Source organism: Gymnoscopelus microlampas (genome assembly GCF_963454915.1).
Source record: "Gymnoscopelus microlampas genome assembly, chromosome: 22".
Lineage (NCBI taxonomy): Eukaryota > Metazoa > Chordata > Actinopteri > Myctophiformes > Myctophidae > Gymnoscopelus > Gymnoscopelus microlampas.
Window position 1 is genome coordinate 39,086,871 of NC_139959.1, and position 14,525 is coordinate 39,101,395.

General features: G+C 40.9%; 2 protein-coding genes across 2 annotated transcripts in view; both read left to right on the forward strand.

Moving 5' to 3' along the window:
- The first annotated feature begins 323 nt into the window (after positions 1 to 323).
- On the forward strand, positions 324 to 7,752 carry cops9 (COP9 signalosome subunit 9). The gene is made up of 3 exons (XM_084048320.1): positions 324 to 528; positions 1,643 to 1,715; positions 7,581 to 7,752. The coding sequence occupies exons 1-3, from the start codon at positions 466 to 468 to the stop codon at positions 7,616 to 7,618; spliced, it is 174 nt and encodes a 57-aa protein (XP_083904446.1). The 5' UTR covers positions 324 to 465; the 3' UTR covers positions 7,619 to 7,752.
- Positions 7,753 to 12,056: 4,304 nt separating this feature from the next.
- Positions 12,057 to 14,525, forward strand: part of and1 (actinodin1) — a 31,309-nt gene continuing 28,840 nt past the window's right edge. The window contains exon 1 of the mRNA XM_084048533.1: positions 12,057 to 12,261. The gene's annotated coding sequence lies outside the window, so the exon portion shown is untranslated. The remainder of the gene's footprint in view (positions 12,262 to 14,525) is intronic.

Genomic DNA, 14,525 nt, shown 5'->3' on the forward strand with positions numbered 1-14,525 from the left:
GTTGTTGTTTAACGCGTTGTGAGCTTGTAGATCTGGTATTTTCAAAAGATTTGTATACATTTGAAAAATTGCAATGGGACATTCTGCATAATGAGTACTTTTACTTTTGTTAGTTTAAGTACATCACAATGCCAATACTTTTGTACTTTTACTCAAGCACATTTTGAATCCCTGACGTTTACTTGTAACAGAGTATTTCTAAATTGCAGTATTGATACTTTAACTCAAGTAAGAAATATGAGTACTTTTTCCACCACTGCCTGGGAAGCTTACTTCTCTCCACAATCTGGCAACACCGGGAGTCATCCAGTCGTGTCGGACAGAGTTGACTGTAACACCAGACCGTTTGTTTACGCAGAGCCACCAGAAGCTAACTGTTAGCTGCTAACAGAACAACAACAACAAGCTCGATTTATACCTTTAATTAACCAACTAACTAACAACTAATTAAGTCACTCAGTCATCATGAAGCCCGCGGTAGACGAGATGTTTCCAGAAGGAGCAGGTCCTTATGTGGATCTAGACGAGGTGGGTTGAACTGATGCTGATGCTAATGCTAATGCTAATGCTAGTTAGCTTGTCATTACCAGTTAACCCTAACCACAGTCATCATGGATGAACTTCAACATAGTGTGTTTGCACTTTCTGTCTTCCTGCTCTACATAAAGGTTCATATTTCACATATAAAGTGTTTACCTCATGACCACGGATGTTATAATTATGTACGGGTCCTCAGAAGTTCCAGTATCTTCACTATTGTTAAATAAAAAGCATTTAAATCTGATCGATGGCCATTTTATCCGTATTCTCTCCATTATGCTTTCAACCGCGTGACCCTATCGGTCGGGAGGTGTATTGCACTCCTCTGATACATTATAACTTTATGAGAAAATGGCCCCCGATCGGATTAAAATGCTTTTTATTAAACAATAAGGAAGATACATGTACTTTTGAGGACCCGTACATAATTATAACATCCGTGGTCATGAGGTAAACACTTTATAACTGAAACATAAAGGTTTATGTAGATGTAGGGAGCAGGAAGAGAGAAATACACCAGGTTAAAGTTCATCCATGACGGTCATGTTTCAGGGCTTCATCATATCATAGAATGACTTCATGTTTCAGTGAATGGAGGTAAACTAATTGAATTGTTAAATGTGTTCTTTAATATTACAGCATCTGGCTTTAACTTTGGTGAGAGGCGATTTTTACATGAATTAATTTAATTTAATTGAAGACTTTAAATTAAAGGACATGTTGGATAATTTATTTGAATACTTTATTAACACTTTGCAAAGACAAGCACAGTGAAGTACAGTTCAGTACAAGGTCTGTTAAGAGGATTTAAAACCCAATAAAGCACTATGGCTTGTTTCCATTGGGTCCATTGTACTCAATTCATCCAAATACTAATCCTGTCTAGACAAGGAACAGCAGACTAGAGATATGTGTGTGTGTGTGTGTGTGTGTGTGTGTGTGTGTGTGTGTGTGTGTGTGCGTGTGCGTGCGTGCGTGTGTGTGTGTGTGTGTGTGTGTGTGCATATATGTATGTTATGTATATATATGTGTCTGACATTAAAGTAGAAGTTAAAAACCTAAGATGTCCTCACACCACTGGTTGTAATATTCTGTGTTGCAGGCAGGGGGCAGCAGTGGCCTGCTCATGGACCTGGCGGCCAATGAAAAAGCAGTGCACTCAGATTTCTTCAATGGTAAAAAAGACATACACACATAAACTGTCCACTAACCTGTAATATATTTATAGGTTTATATATATATATATTGAAATGGACATACTATATTCTCTGTATTTGAGTAGGAGTAGACACTTTGGTGATGGGGAGACACCTTTTGTGGTAAAATAAAAGCAACTGAAGTCAGTTTTCAGTTGTATTTATTAGCACATGAAGAGTTAAAACACGGAAGAAGAAATATACACAACATATTGTGCAGGAGCAGTTTAGAAGCCTAGTGGCTTATAGAGAACCTCCCCTACTTTGTAGAATCAAACATATACAAAAACATGTGTCCTTGAGGGATGCCTCGGAAAAATAGATTTTTCTAATATTCGTGGCAGTCTCCAAATTCTTTATGATTTGACATATATACGTATAATCTTTGTATTGCCATTGATTTATTGTTCATACTGTCGGGTGTTTGATATTACAGTAATGTATTCTGCTAATGAAGAGGAGCTGTTCTCTGTCTCTCTCTGTCGTACCGCACCGCATGCTGTTTGTTGCTGTAGCTCCGCCTCAGCCCATCTGCAAGCCCACAGCGCAGCGCGTCATGGATGCAACGTGGTGTGGGCTTGTAGGTCAGCTGTGTTCCCTGTGTGACACACCACTGTGTACACCGCAAGCTCTAGACAGGAACAATACAGAATAAAAAACATCTAAAAATCTTCACCAGGGCTGTAGAATATTCAATTTAGAGTTTTATCAGTTTCTGGCATCCTTATCCACCCAAATCATCTCTATTGTTCTTATATTATCATCACTTTACACACATACAGCTCAAGTGGAGTTAGGAGGTTTTGATCATTATTGATTAGAATGACTGAGTCAGGCGGAAAACAAAGTTGGAGTTAAGGTAGGTACACATTGCAGGACCTTAAAGTGCTCGGGGGGTCATCTGATCGTTAAGCATAACACACTGCAGGAGTTTATTTCTTGAAATCGGCTGTCATAATGTCGTTGTGGTTTTCACAACACGATTGATCCCCGACAAGGGCTGACACACTGTAGGATAGTTCACTAGGATGCTATCTCCAGAGTCAGACCCAATACATACATTTGTGTTTATTCCAATTCATTTTAATCGACGTATCCCGTGATATGCCTATCTCCCTCTCCCTCTCCCGCACGTCAAGTGTTGCCATGTCTGCTTATTATAAGCGACTTTGGGGTTGTTTTTCTGTAAAGTTGCTTGAAAGTGTAGTTGCTTTTTTTGGCCTTGTTTCCTAATATTGTTTGAACCAGTTGTTCTCAAACATTTGGCAAGGACCCCCAAATTAATAATAATAATTAATTGTCCGCAGAGGCGCAGACATCCCCCTTCTGAAAATATTTTGTGCCATAGACCCCCATACAAGATCTGTGTGGATCTGGCAAATATTCCCCAATGTTCTCAAGATTTTTCTTTGAAAATAGCTGCGATGCGTTGTGAGCTTGTAGATTGGCTATTTTAAAATATCCAATGTATTTGTAAATAGGTTTAAAGTGCTCAAGTGGCCTTTTCTTGGGCTTGTTTTCATAGACCTGGTTGCTTATTTCTCTCGCAACATCTGGCAACGCTGTTCAGACAGAGCCACACACACACACACAGAGAGAGCTCTCGCTCTCTGTCTCTCTCTCTCTCTCTCTCTGTGTGTACAATTCCTCTAAAATAAACAGCCCACCAGGCTCGCTCACTTTCTCATTTTGTTTTATAATGTTAACTTATTACAGGACTGGACGGTAATATTACGGTAGGGACTGTTTGTTGTGGTCAGGTCCAGCGACGCTCCCCTAGCCACGGTGGCTGTAATGTGCTCTCATTGGCTGTAGCGTGCATCTCCTCGCAAGGTGCTCGCAGCCCCGTTCATAGTGTATGATATTGTCTGTTGTCCTGTCCCAGACAGAGATGAATATCTAACAATTTAGATATCTGAAAACGGTCGGAAAGCCGTCGCAGAGCGGAGAATCGCGGCCACATCGTGTCGCGGAGCCTTTCACACACAGAGAGCATTATCTCGCCGATCAAAGGCCGATCTGCGTCATGTCGGGAGGTTTTGTCGCCGAGCGCCAAAAAAGGTCGGCGACAGCAATATCGGACCTAATGTCCTGCAGTGTGTACCTGGCCTTAGGAGGTTTGACTGACAGTTTGAGGATCCAATGAAGGAGGTTTAGTCTGAAGTGCTTTGTAATACTTTAATATCTGTAAGACCCACACACAAGGTGTGCACACAAATTGATATGTATTTTTCCGTGGACCCCTCCCATCTAAAATTATTTTGTTCCAGGGACCCCCAGAAGCAAAGATTTGAGATGAAAATGTGCATTCAAAGATTTGCATACATTTTCACGATTTCTTTCTTCTCAAAAATAGCAGATCTACAAGCTCATATCTGCACTATGAGCTTGTAGATCTGCTATTTTTTGAATAGCCAAATAAATGTTAAAATGACACAGATGCGTTCCCGGTCTTAATGGGTTAACAAAGGTTAGGTAGCCTATGAGAACGGTCGTGATGTTTTGCTAGAAGTTGTTTTTGATGTTTCTAACTCTAGGGGTCAGAGCAGCTGTTGGTCTTTCTGTCTGTTTTAGTCTCACTTTGCAGACAGGGCTGTCCCTCACCCTGACTCATAACCTGTTCACTTCACATGTAAACGTCAAGTTACATAGGAAGACACAGACAGACAGACAGACAGACAGACAGACAGAAACTGAGGTTAGGAATAAGGTTAGGTTTAGACATAGTTTTACTGAGGTTACGTTTAGGAATAAGGTTAGGTTTAGACATAGTTTTACTGAGGTTACGTTTAGGAATAAGGTTAGGTTTAGACATAGTTTTACTGAGGTTAAGGTTAGGAATAAGGTTAGGTTTAGACATATAGTGGGGAGAACAAGTATTTGATACACTGCTGATTTTGCAGGTTTTCCCACTTACAGTACAAAGAATCTAGTGGTCTGTAATTTGTATCATAGGTACACTTCAACTGTGAGAGACAGAATCCAGAAAAGAAATCCAGAAAATCACGTTGTACATTTTTTAAGTTATTCATTTGCATTTTATTGCATGAAATAAGTATTTGATCACCTACCAACCAGTAAGAATTCCAGCTCTCACAGACCCGTTTCTTGTTCGTTAAGAAGCCCTCCTATTTTCCTAAATAAGGTTAAGTTTAACACATTGACTGCCAGAGTTTTTTCAGAACAGTCTGTAGCCTCTGCCAGGGTTTTGCCATGATTTTGGTACCTGTTCGCGTAGCCACAGATTTTTTTCCTCCAGTATGATTGATCCCCAGATGGTTTCTAATCACAGATGAGATTCAGGTGTGGTTTCATAAATGTCAACGAGGTCATTTTGACCTCGTTGACATGTGTTGTTTGATGTTTCAATATAGCTCAAAACCAGTAGTTTTAAACCAAAAAACAAAGTGAATTGTTTGTCCGTTTGAATTTTAACATTGAAGTGAATGGAGCAGCAAATCTTCGAACATTTTTAGCTCCTAATCTGTTCGTAATTCGACAAGGGTTGAAATTATAAAAAAAATCAAAAAAAAAAAAAAAATTGGCGGACAACAGCTGATTATTAAAAGACGTATATATACGTCTTTGGCAGCTAAATAGTTAATGAGGTTAAGTTTAGGAATAAGGTTAGGTTTAGGCATAGTTTTACTGAGGTTACATTTAGGAATACCTGGTGGCAACCGTTCCGAGGTCACCGGATTTGAACCCGGGGGGGCGAGTGTTCTTGTGTTCCTAAAGAACACCACAGAGGCGTACACGCACACGGTCGGGAGCGCACACACACTTTACCATAATGGGTTTTCCGTCTTGCTTGCAGCGTCGGCTGCACAGCAGCACATGACCCAGAAAAGAGCTGATTGTTAAAAAGGAGTGAAGAGGTGGGCTAGCGGAGGGAAGGAGAGGGGGATGAAGGATAAAGGAGGGAAGGAGAGGGGGATAAAGTCACTTTATGGAGCCTGTTAGACTCAGCCTCAGCAGGACACCTCGCCAGTCAGCCGCTTTGAACACACACGCCACACACACACACACACACACACACACACACACACACACACACACACACACACACACACACACACACACGCCACACACACACACACACACACACACAGTGGTGTAAGAAGTACTCGTATTTTTTACTTCAGTAAAAGTATCAATACTGCAATGTAGAGATACCGTGTTACAGTTAAAAGTCCGGAATTCATCATTTATAAGTACAAAAGTATTGGTATCAAAATGTAGTTAAAAGTACCGACGGTAGAAAGTACTCATCATGCAGAATGTCCCATTTCACACGTTTTCAAATGTATAAAAATCATTTGAAAATAGCCAAAATGTATATAGGGCTGAAGTGGTAAATGTATGTAGAAGTAAAAGTTTCTACTTTTACTCCTGCACGCACACGCACACACACACACACACACACACACACACACACACACACACACACACACACACAGACCATGTGAATGTTTGTAATAAGGCTGAGGTCCTGCAGCAGTGTGACGTGTCACAGACAGAGCTGTAGCGCTCGCTCACACACACAGGCTTCAGATGCTGTCAATGCACTGAATGAGACATTATCAGCTTTAATCAGACTTTAATCAGACTTTAATCAGACTATTGATCGGTTTAAGTAGGACTTGCGAACTTGAACCACTAGAGGCACCACCTAGCGAGCTGAAGCGAGCGAGTTGCCGTGTCGAACGTTGCGAAGTTCGGCACGGCGTCGCACCGTGCCCGGACCGCTAGGCCAGCAATCGGGGCCTGAGCGCTGGTCGGTCTAGCCAGGGCGGTGGGAGTGAACGATAAAACCTGTTTTCACAAGCCTTAGTTCATATGGATCCTTTTAGTTTCTCTCCACCATCACATTGATAGCCTAAATGCATTATATTTCCCTACTTTTCTCTTTCTTAGGGTCTATAAATCAAAGCATTCCTTGGAAAAGTTGGAAAGACTAAAACTAAATGAAAACTTCAACAAAAAAAAGAGTGTTTCTAACTAAAACTGCGTAATCAAACAAAAAAACAATATTTCATGTGTGTGTGTGTGTGTGTGTGTGTGTGTGTGTGTGTGTGTGTGTGTGTGTGTGTGTGTGTGTGTGTGTGTGTGTGTGTGTGTGTGTGTGTGTGTGTGTGTGTGTGTGTGTGTGTGTGTGTGTGCGCACACGTGACTTCATAAAAAATACACCCCCCCCAGTTAAAACTACACCACTGGTCAAAGATCATAACTGTTCTAAATGTGTAAAACACAAAGACATTGGAGCCAGCCGGTCAGTGTGGAAGGAGTGGATTGTAGCGTAATTAGCGGAGAATGTATAGGAACAGCTGGGAACCTCATTTTAACCAAGCCCCCAGAGCCGCTGAGAAATCTTGAAGCCGCCACCCCAGTGGCCAAAGCTGCAGGCGGGGAGAAATACATGCGCGAGCAAAACATACTGATATATATTTATATATATAGATATGAATATGTAAACATATTATACATAAATACATATGCATTTACATATACATAGGCATCTCCAGTGAATTTCATAAATATCTCGCGTTCAATCCTTGACACACGGGCTGCCGTAGAACGCAAAAATGACACTAGTGCGCATGCTCATAACTCTACGTGTGGTCAAAATCGACTCAATAATTCTACTTCCGGCAGTCTTCCGGGTGCTTCAAAACGCCACTGAGCACATTCATTGAAATGATAGCTGGGGGCGGGGCAATCCGCCCTCTAGTTATATTATACCTCTATGATTTTAACCCTGTTCCCTTCTTCTTCTCCTTCTTCTCCTCCTTCTCCTCCTCCTTTCTATTTGTCCATTTCTTTTCACATATTGTCTATCTGCAGATTTCGAGGACCTGTTCGATGACGATGACCTGCAGTAGTGGATGACGTCATCTGAAGAAAGTATGTGTGTGTGTGTGTGTGTGCGCACGCAATCGCAACTGTGAAAACAGCCTCTTGAAACGAGATCTCCCATTTTCTGTATAGCCCCCCCCCTCCCACCACTTTGCTGAAATAAAGCGTTTTGTAAAGAAAAGAGTCGTGCTCAACTTCAATCAGGTGTTTGCACTTTTTTTTTAAAAAAGCGAATATTTGTAACTCAAATCTTTGCTTTTGGGGGATTCTACAAATAATAATAATTAAAAAAAGATCTTCAAGTTCATTTGGAAAAATACTGAAAATGTGTGCACATCTTTGAATATTTGCACATAAACTCAGTGGTTCTTAAACCTTTTTCATCTCAAACCTTTTTCATGTCAAGGACCCCCAAAAACATATGTATTTGGCCGCGGACCCCCATCTCAAAATATGTTGTTCCAGGGACCCCCCTCAGAAGCAAAGATTTGAGTTAAAAATATTGTCGTTAAAAAAAATATATATATATATATATATTGAAAGATTTGCACACATTGTCACGATTTTTCAAAAATAGCAGATCTACAAGCTCATAGCGCGGCACTCGGTGCCGCGCTATGAGCTTGTAGATCTGCTATTTTTGAATAGCTCAAAGTATAAAAGAATCCATCCTACCACTTTGTAAAGAAAAGAAAAAAAGAGAAGAGTTGTGGTCAACAACCTGAACCAGGTGTCTCTGTACGTCCCATACATTCCTGCTCCTGAGAACATTATTATGAGTATGGTTTTCGTTTTTTTTTGTCGTGTTGGAATCTGTCCTCTCCGGGCCTGGAGATTGTAGGTTTGCAGGCGCTGGCGGCAACACCTGTTAACCCAATGTAATTACATACCAGATTACATACTGAATGTAATTATATACCAGATTACAGTGTGAACATGACCACGAGATGTTTGCTTTAGGGCAAACAAGAAAGGAACAGAGAGACTCAACGTGAAAAAAAAAAGGTGGAAATGAATCGATTAAGACTCGGAACGCATCGGTGTAATTTTTTAAGATTCCTTTGGCTATTCGAAAATAGCAGATATACAACCCGATATATACAAGCTTGTGGATCTGTTTATTTTTTGAAAAATCGTGAAAAATGTGTGAATATATGTTTGAATATATGTATACGTGTATGTGTATATATGTTTTAAAGCAGATATTTTTAACTCTGATCTGTGCTCCTGGGAGGGTCCCCAGAACAACATATATATATATATATATATATATATATATATACAGAAGTAAAGATTTGAGTTACAAATGTTCACTTTAAGCTCATCTACAAGCTCATAGTGCTGCACCGAGTTTTTTCAACGTCTATTCTTAGCCTAGACGTTGATTAGCTGTTTTTTAAAGGAGACACACCATGAATTTCACTTTTTTGTATTTTTTTTGTATTTTTTTGGCTCCCCAGTGTCTCTTGTACCCCAAAAAATATTTTCTTTTAACATTCAGTCATTCATTCTCATTTCAGAGATTTTCAGAATGGGCGTGTCTGAACAGGCCATCTCAGAATGGCAAGTTTGCTTACCTCACCAAACTTTCTGCCCATGTATTTTGACAGACAGAATTGCTCAGTACCGCAGTACAGCACCCCCCTAGCCAACTGGACGTTTTGGTATTGCAGCTGAAAGTGCTTTATAAGCCTGAGAGAATTGACTTGGGATGAGTATATCTGAGTGTTGATTTAGGCTCAAACCTTTTGAAAATGGTTTGAGGGACAAACACCATATGATATTAAATATCAAATATTTTTTTTAAATTCATGGTGTGTCTCCTTTAAGCGTCTGTATATAGACCGTTTATATTATAGACGTCATTTCAACGGCTATAACATAGACGGTCTATGAATAGACGCTTAAAAAACAGCTACATCTAGGCTAAGAATAGACGTTGAAAAAACGTTCTCTTTTAGACCAATTATAACCCGGTTTTAGACTAGCCCTTAGACGTATTTTAGACGTCTAATAGCCCCAAAAATGCTCAGTGGGACACTATCCTTTAAAGTGTGTGATAATGTCTTCATTTTTTTGCTGTCAATTGCTTCATATGGTTGAAATATCTCATAGGAACAAAAGTTCTTCCAAACATTGCAGGGGTCCTAGGACATTTGTTGCTTCAATATGAATCATTATTACTATGATTACAGTATCCACGCCATCATCATTTCCTCCTTAAAGGGATAGTTCACCCAAACAATTACGATGACAAAAATCCATTAGTCACCCCATGGAGACTTGAGACATGTTTTAGTTTTTGTCTCATTCCTAATACAATAATTTGATGACCGGCAGTGGTTCCGGTAGGAGACACAAAGAGTCTCCTTTGTGAAAACATATCCATGAATTCAAGTCTCCATGGGGTGGAGACTTCATTGTGGGGGTGAACTATCCCTTTAAATGTCGGTGTACCTGCTGGCTGGAATATCCGGTAGGATGGACCCACAATATGACCAGTGTTGACCATGTCCGCTTATTATAAGCAACTTTGGGCTTGTTTTTCTGTAAAGTCGCTCGTGAATATTGATAGTTGTGGGTTGTAGGTGTTTTTGGGGCTTGTTTCTAAAGTGTAGTGCTGTAGTGCTTATTTGGGGTCGTTTCATAAATGTTTAAACCAGGTTCTCAAACAGGTTCTTTTGAAAAAACTGATGTTGCCATAATCAACGGTTCTCAAACTTTTTCCATGTCAAGGACCCCCAAAATGATGTGTATTTGGCTGTTGTTCCCCCCGTCCCTGTCCCCATCCCCATCTCAAAATATGTTGTTCCACCCCCCCCCCCCCCCCTCCCCGCAAAGATTTGAGTTAAAAACGTTTGCTTTTAAAAATATATATTCAAAGATTTGCACACATTTTCATGATTTTTCAAAAAATAGATCTACAAGATCTATTTTTTTTTTTTTGTCTCATTCCTAAGCTGCTAATTTGATGACCAGCGGTTCAGGTAGGAGACACAAAGTAGTGTCTGGAACCGCTGCCGGTCATCAAATTATTGTCTTAGGCATGAGACAAAAACAAAAAAACTATCCATCAATTCAAGTCTCCGTGGGGTGACTAATAGATAGAAAAGAAGTCATTTTGGGGGTGAACTATCCCTTTAAACGTGTGAGTGTCTGTATTGTTAACAAGGCTGGCAGGTCCAAACACACTTTAACTGACGAGGAAACTGTACATTATGAAATTCCTCATGTGTAGACCAGCTGTCCCTGTGTGTGTGTGTGTGTGTGTGTGTGTGTGTTGTGTGTGTGTGTGTGTGTGTGTGTGTGTGTGTGTGTGTGTGTGTGTGTGTGTGTGTGTGTGTGTGTGTGTGTGTGTGTGTGTGTGTGTGTGTGTGTGTGTGTGTGTGTGTGTGTGTGTGTGTAGACAGAGGCTGTGGTTTGGCCCTCCAGAACTATTAAAGGCTGAGAAATGCTTATGTGGCACCTTGACTCTGCCCTTCATTACTTCCTTCTGTTGTCTCCTACTCCCTTTGTCCTTTCCTTCTGTTGTCTCCTACTCCCTTTGTCCTTTCCTTCTGTTGTCTCCTAATCCCTCTGTCCTTTCCTTCATTACTTCCTTCTGTTGTCTCCTACTCCCTTTGTCCTTTCCTTCATTACTTCCTTGTCTCCTATTCCCTCTGTCCTTTCCTTCATTGCTTCCTTGTCTCCTATTCCCTCTGTCCTTTCCTTCATTGCTTCCTTGTCTCCTATTCCCTCTGTCCTTTCCTTCATTGCTTCCGCATGCGTCGCAATGTGACACATTGTGGTTTGTAGATCTGCTATTTTCAAATGGCCAAAATGTATAGTCAGGGCTGAAGTGGTTAATGTATGTTTTGTGATAATAATCAAAATCTTCAAAGTAACTAGTAACTAACGTTTTCAAATAATTGTAGTGGAGTAAAAAGTACAATATTTGCCTCTGAGATGTAGTGGAGTGGAAATACTCCAGTAAAGTAAAAGAATATCTCAAAATTGTACTTAAGTACATGTACTTCGTTACTTTCCACCACTGCTAATCAATAGGCCTGTCCTCTCTCTCTCTCTCTCTCTCTCTCTCTCTCTCTCTCTCTCTCTCTCTCTCTCTCTCTCTCTCTCTCTCTCTCTCTCTTTTCTCTTTCTCCTCCTTTCTCCACGTCTTCATCATCTCTCTCTCCTCCCACCTTCTCTCTCTCTCTCTTCCTGTCTTTAATTACAGGCAGGGCTTCTGATTGGCTGGACGGTCTCGCCCAATCAGGTGTCTAGTTGAGGCGAGATCCTCGGCCCCCTCAGAGAGTGTGTTTATTTAGTGTGTTTGTTGGTAATTGCCTTAATGAAGTGTGTGTGTGTGTGTGTGTGTGTGTGTGTGTGTGTGTGTGTGTGTGTGTGTGTGTGTGTGTGTGTGTGTGTGTGTGTGTGGGGGGGGGGGGTCTGTTTAAAACCTGCTGAATCCTTTTCCAGGGCAGTCTTGTCAGGAGGGCTGTGGGGACAGGGTGTGTGCCACGAATCACACACATAAACACACACACACATAGACACACACACACACACACACACACACACCTGGGTGTATATATATGTACATGTAAACCCTGGGAGCACCACACTGAGGCCCAGGTGGAACAAGTCGTCTAACACAGGAGGAGCTTACAGGGGGACCAGAGACTGAAAGGTAAGGGAGAACACACACACACACACACACACACACACACACACACACACACACACACACACACACACACACACACACACACACACACACACTCAACTCACCTGCTCAAAGTCAGATTAAAGTTAAAGGGATAATTCACCCCAAAATGACTTTTTTTCTATGGATTACTCCCCCATGGAGACTTGAATTCATGGATATTTATTAGTTTGTGTCTCATTCTCTAAGACAATAATTTGATGACCGGCAGCGGTTCCGGTAGGAGACACAAAGAGTCTCCTTTGTGTCTCCTACCGGAACCACTGCCCACCGTTCCGCTGGTCATCACAGAGATGAATTCAAGTCTCCATGGGGGGGAGTAATCAATAGAAAAAGTCATTTTGGGGTGAGCTATCCTTTAACCCATTAAGACCTGAAGCGATTCTTAAAAATATTTTCTAACATTTTTTGAAAAAAAAAAAAAGATTTTTCAAAAAATAGCAGATCTACAAGCTCATAGCGCGGCACTCGGTGCCGCGCTATGAGCTTGTAGATCTGCTATTTTTTGAATAGCCAAAGAAATCTTAAGTGACACAGATGCGTTCCAGTTCTGTCTTGCTGTGTTGTTCTACAGTATGTCATGCTGTCATGTTATCTTGTTCTGATAAATGCTGGATCCCACTGTTTTTAATATGCTGCTCAGTTTGAGTTCACTTTCTTTAATGTATTCATAGTTATGTTAGTGTACGCTGCTTGGCCTTGAGTAGGATTTTAATTTCATGTGTGAGCGTGTACAGTAAATGACACGTCAGGTTAAACCTTTGAACCCTGGACAGTTTATCAGTTTGTGCATTCAGGTACTTTCCAATGATTCAAGTTCAGGTTGAAGAGCAGGAGAAACACCTGCGCCGAATCGTCTTGTAGACTATTGGTTCTCAAAGGGGGGGTCCTTGAGGGGGTTCCAGGGGGTCCCCGGCAAAATGTGTTAATGTAGCGTCACAATCATTTTAACCACTTTAACCTTTTATACTTTGGCTATTCAAAAATAGCAGATATACAAGCTCATAGAGTGCCGCGCTATGAGCTTGTAGATCTGCTATTTTTTTTTTAATCGTGAACATTTGTGCAAATCTTTGAATATAATACTTTTTAAAGCGAACATTTGTAACTCAAATATTTGCGTCTGGGGGGTCCCTGGAACTAAATATTTTGACATGGGAGTCCGCGGCCAAATACATATCATTTTGGGGGTCCTTGACATGAAAAAGTTTGAGAACCACTGCAGTAAATGACACGTCAGGTTAAACCTTTGAACCTTTGGACAGTTTGTGCATTCTGGTACTTTCCAAATGATTCAAGTTCAGGTTGAAGAGCAGGAGAAACACCTGGGCCGTCTGTTAACGTGTTTGTCTTAATAGACGACACATGGGCACTTCACAGCCATCATTTCTAGTGTTCATGACAGACCATGACAAGTCTTTTGTCATTTTTATTTTATTTATTTAAATTAAAAACAAACAATGGCAGAAGAATCACCAACAGCAGCAATACAAGACTTAAGTTACCTGCAAGCTTTACAAAGTACAGTACCAACATTTAATTTGTACCATAATTTTGTGAGTCATTTATAGCGGTGGTTCTCAAACTTGTTCAACTTGTTCAAACTTGTCAAGGACCCCCAAATTGACACTTATTAGCCCCGCGGACCCCCATTTGAAAAGATATTCCAGGGGACCCCCATAAGAGAAGATTTTCACTCTCTAGCAGTGATTCTCAACCATTTTAATTTCAAGGACCCCCAGTTTGACATGCATTAGAGGCTACGGACCCCCATTTAATGGCATTTCTATCTCTGGGACCCCAATATATATTGTGAAATCAATCTTAATGTAACTCAGACAGTGTACAAATGGAACCAAATGGACCCTATTTGGTTCCATTTGTACACTCAGAGTTACATACCCGTAAGGGTCCATTTGGTTCCTAACTACCTATTTAGCTGGGGACCCCCTGGAACTCCCTCAAGGACCCCTGGGGGTCCCCGGACCCCACTTTGAGAAGCAATGATTTACATAGTCACCCATACACGGTGTTATGGAGATCTGACGACATTTATGTTTATACAGAAATGTATCTAAATTCTATCATGGGTGCTGGCTTGTCTGTTAGTCATGTCAGATTGGATTCCCCCCCACACTACATCTCTTTAAACACATGTTTATTCCTTGTCTTTTTAATAGGGCTGTAACGCTACATTGTAACAGAGATACGATACGCATCACGATACA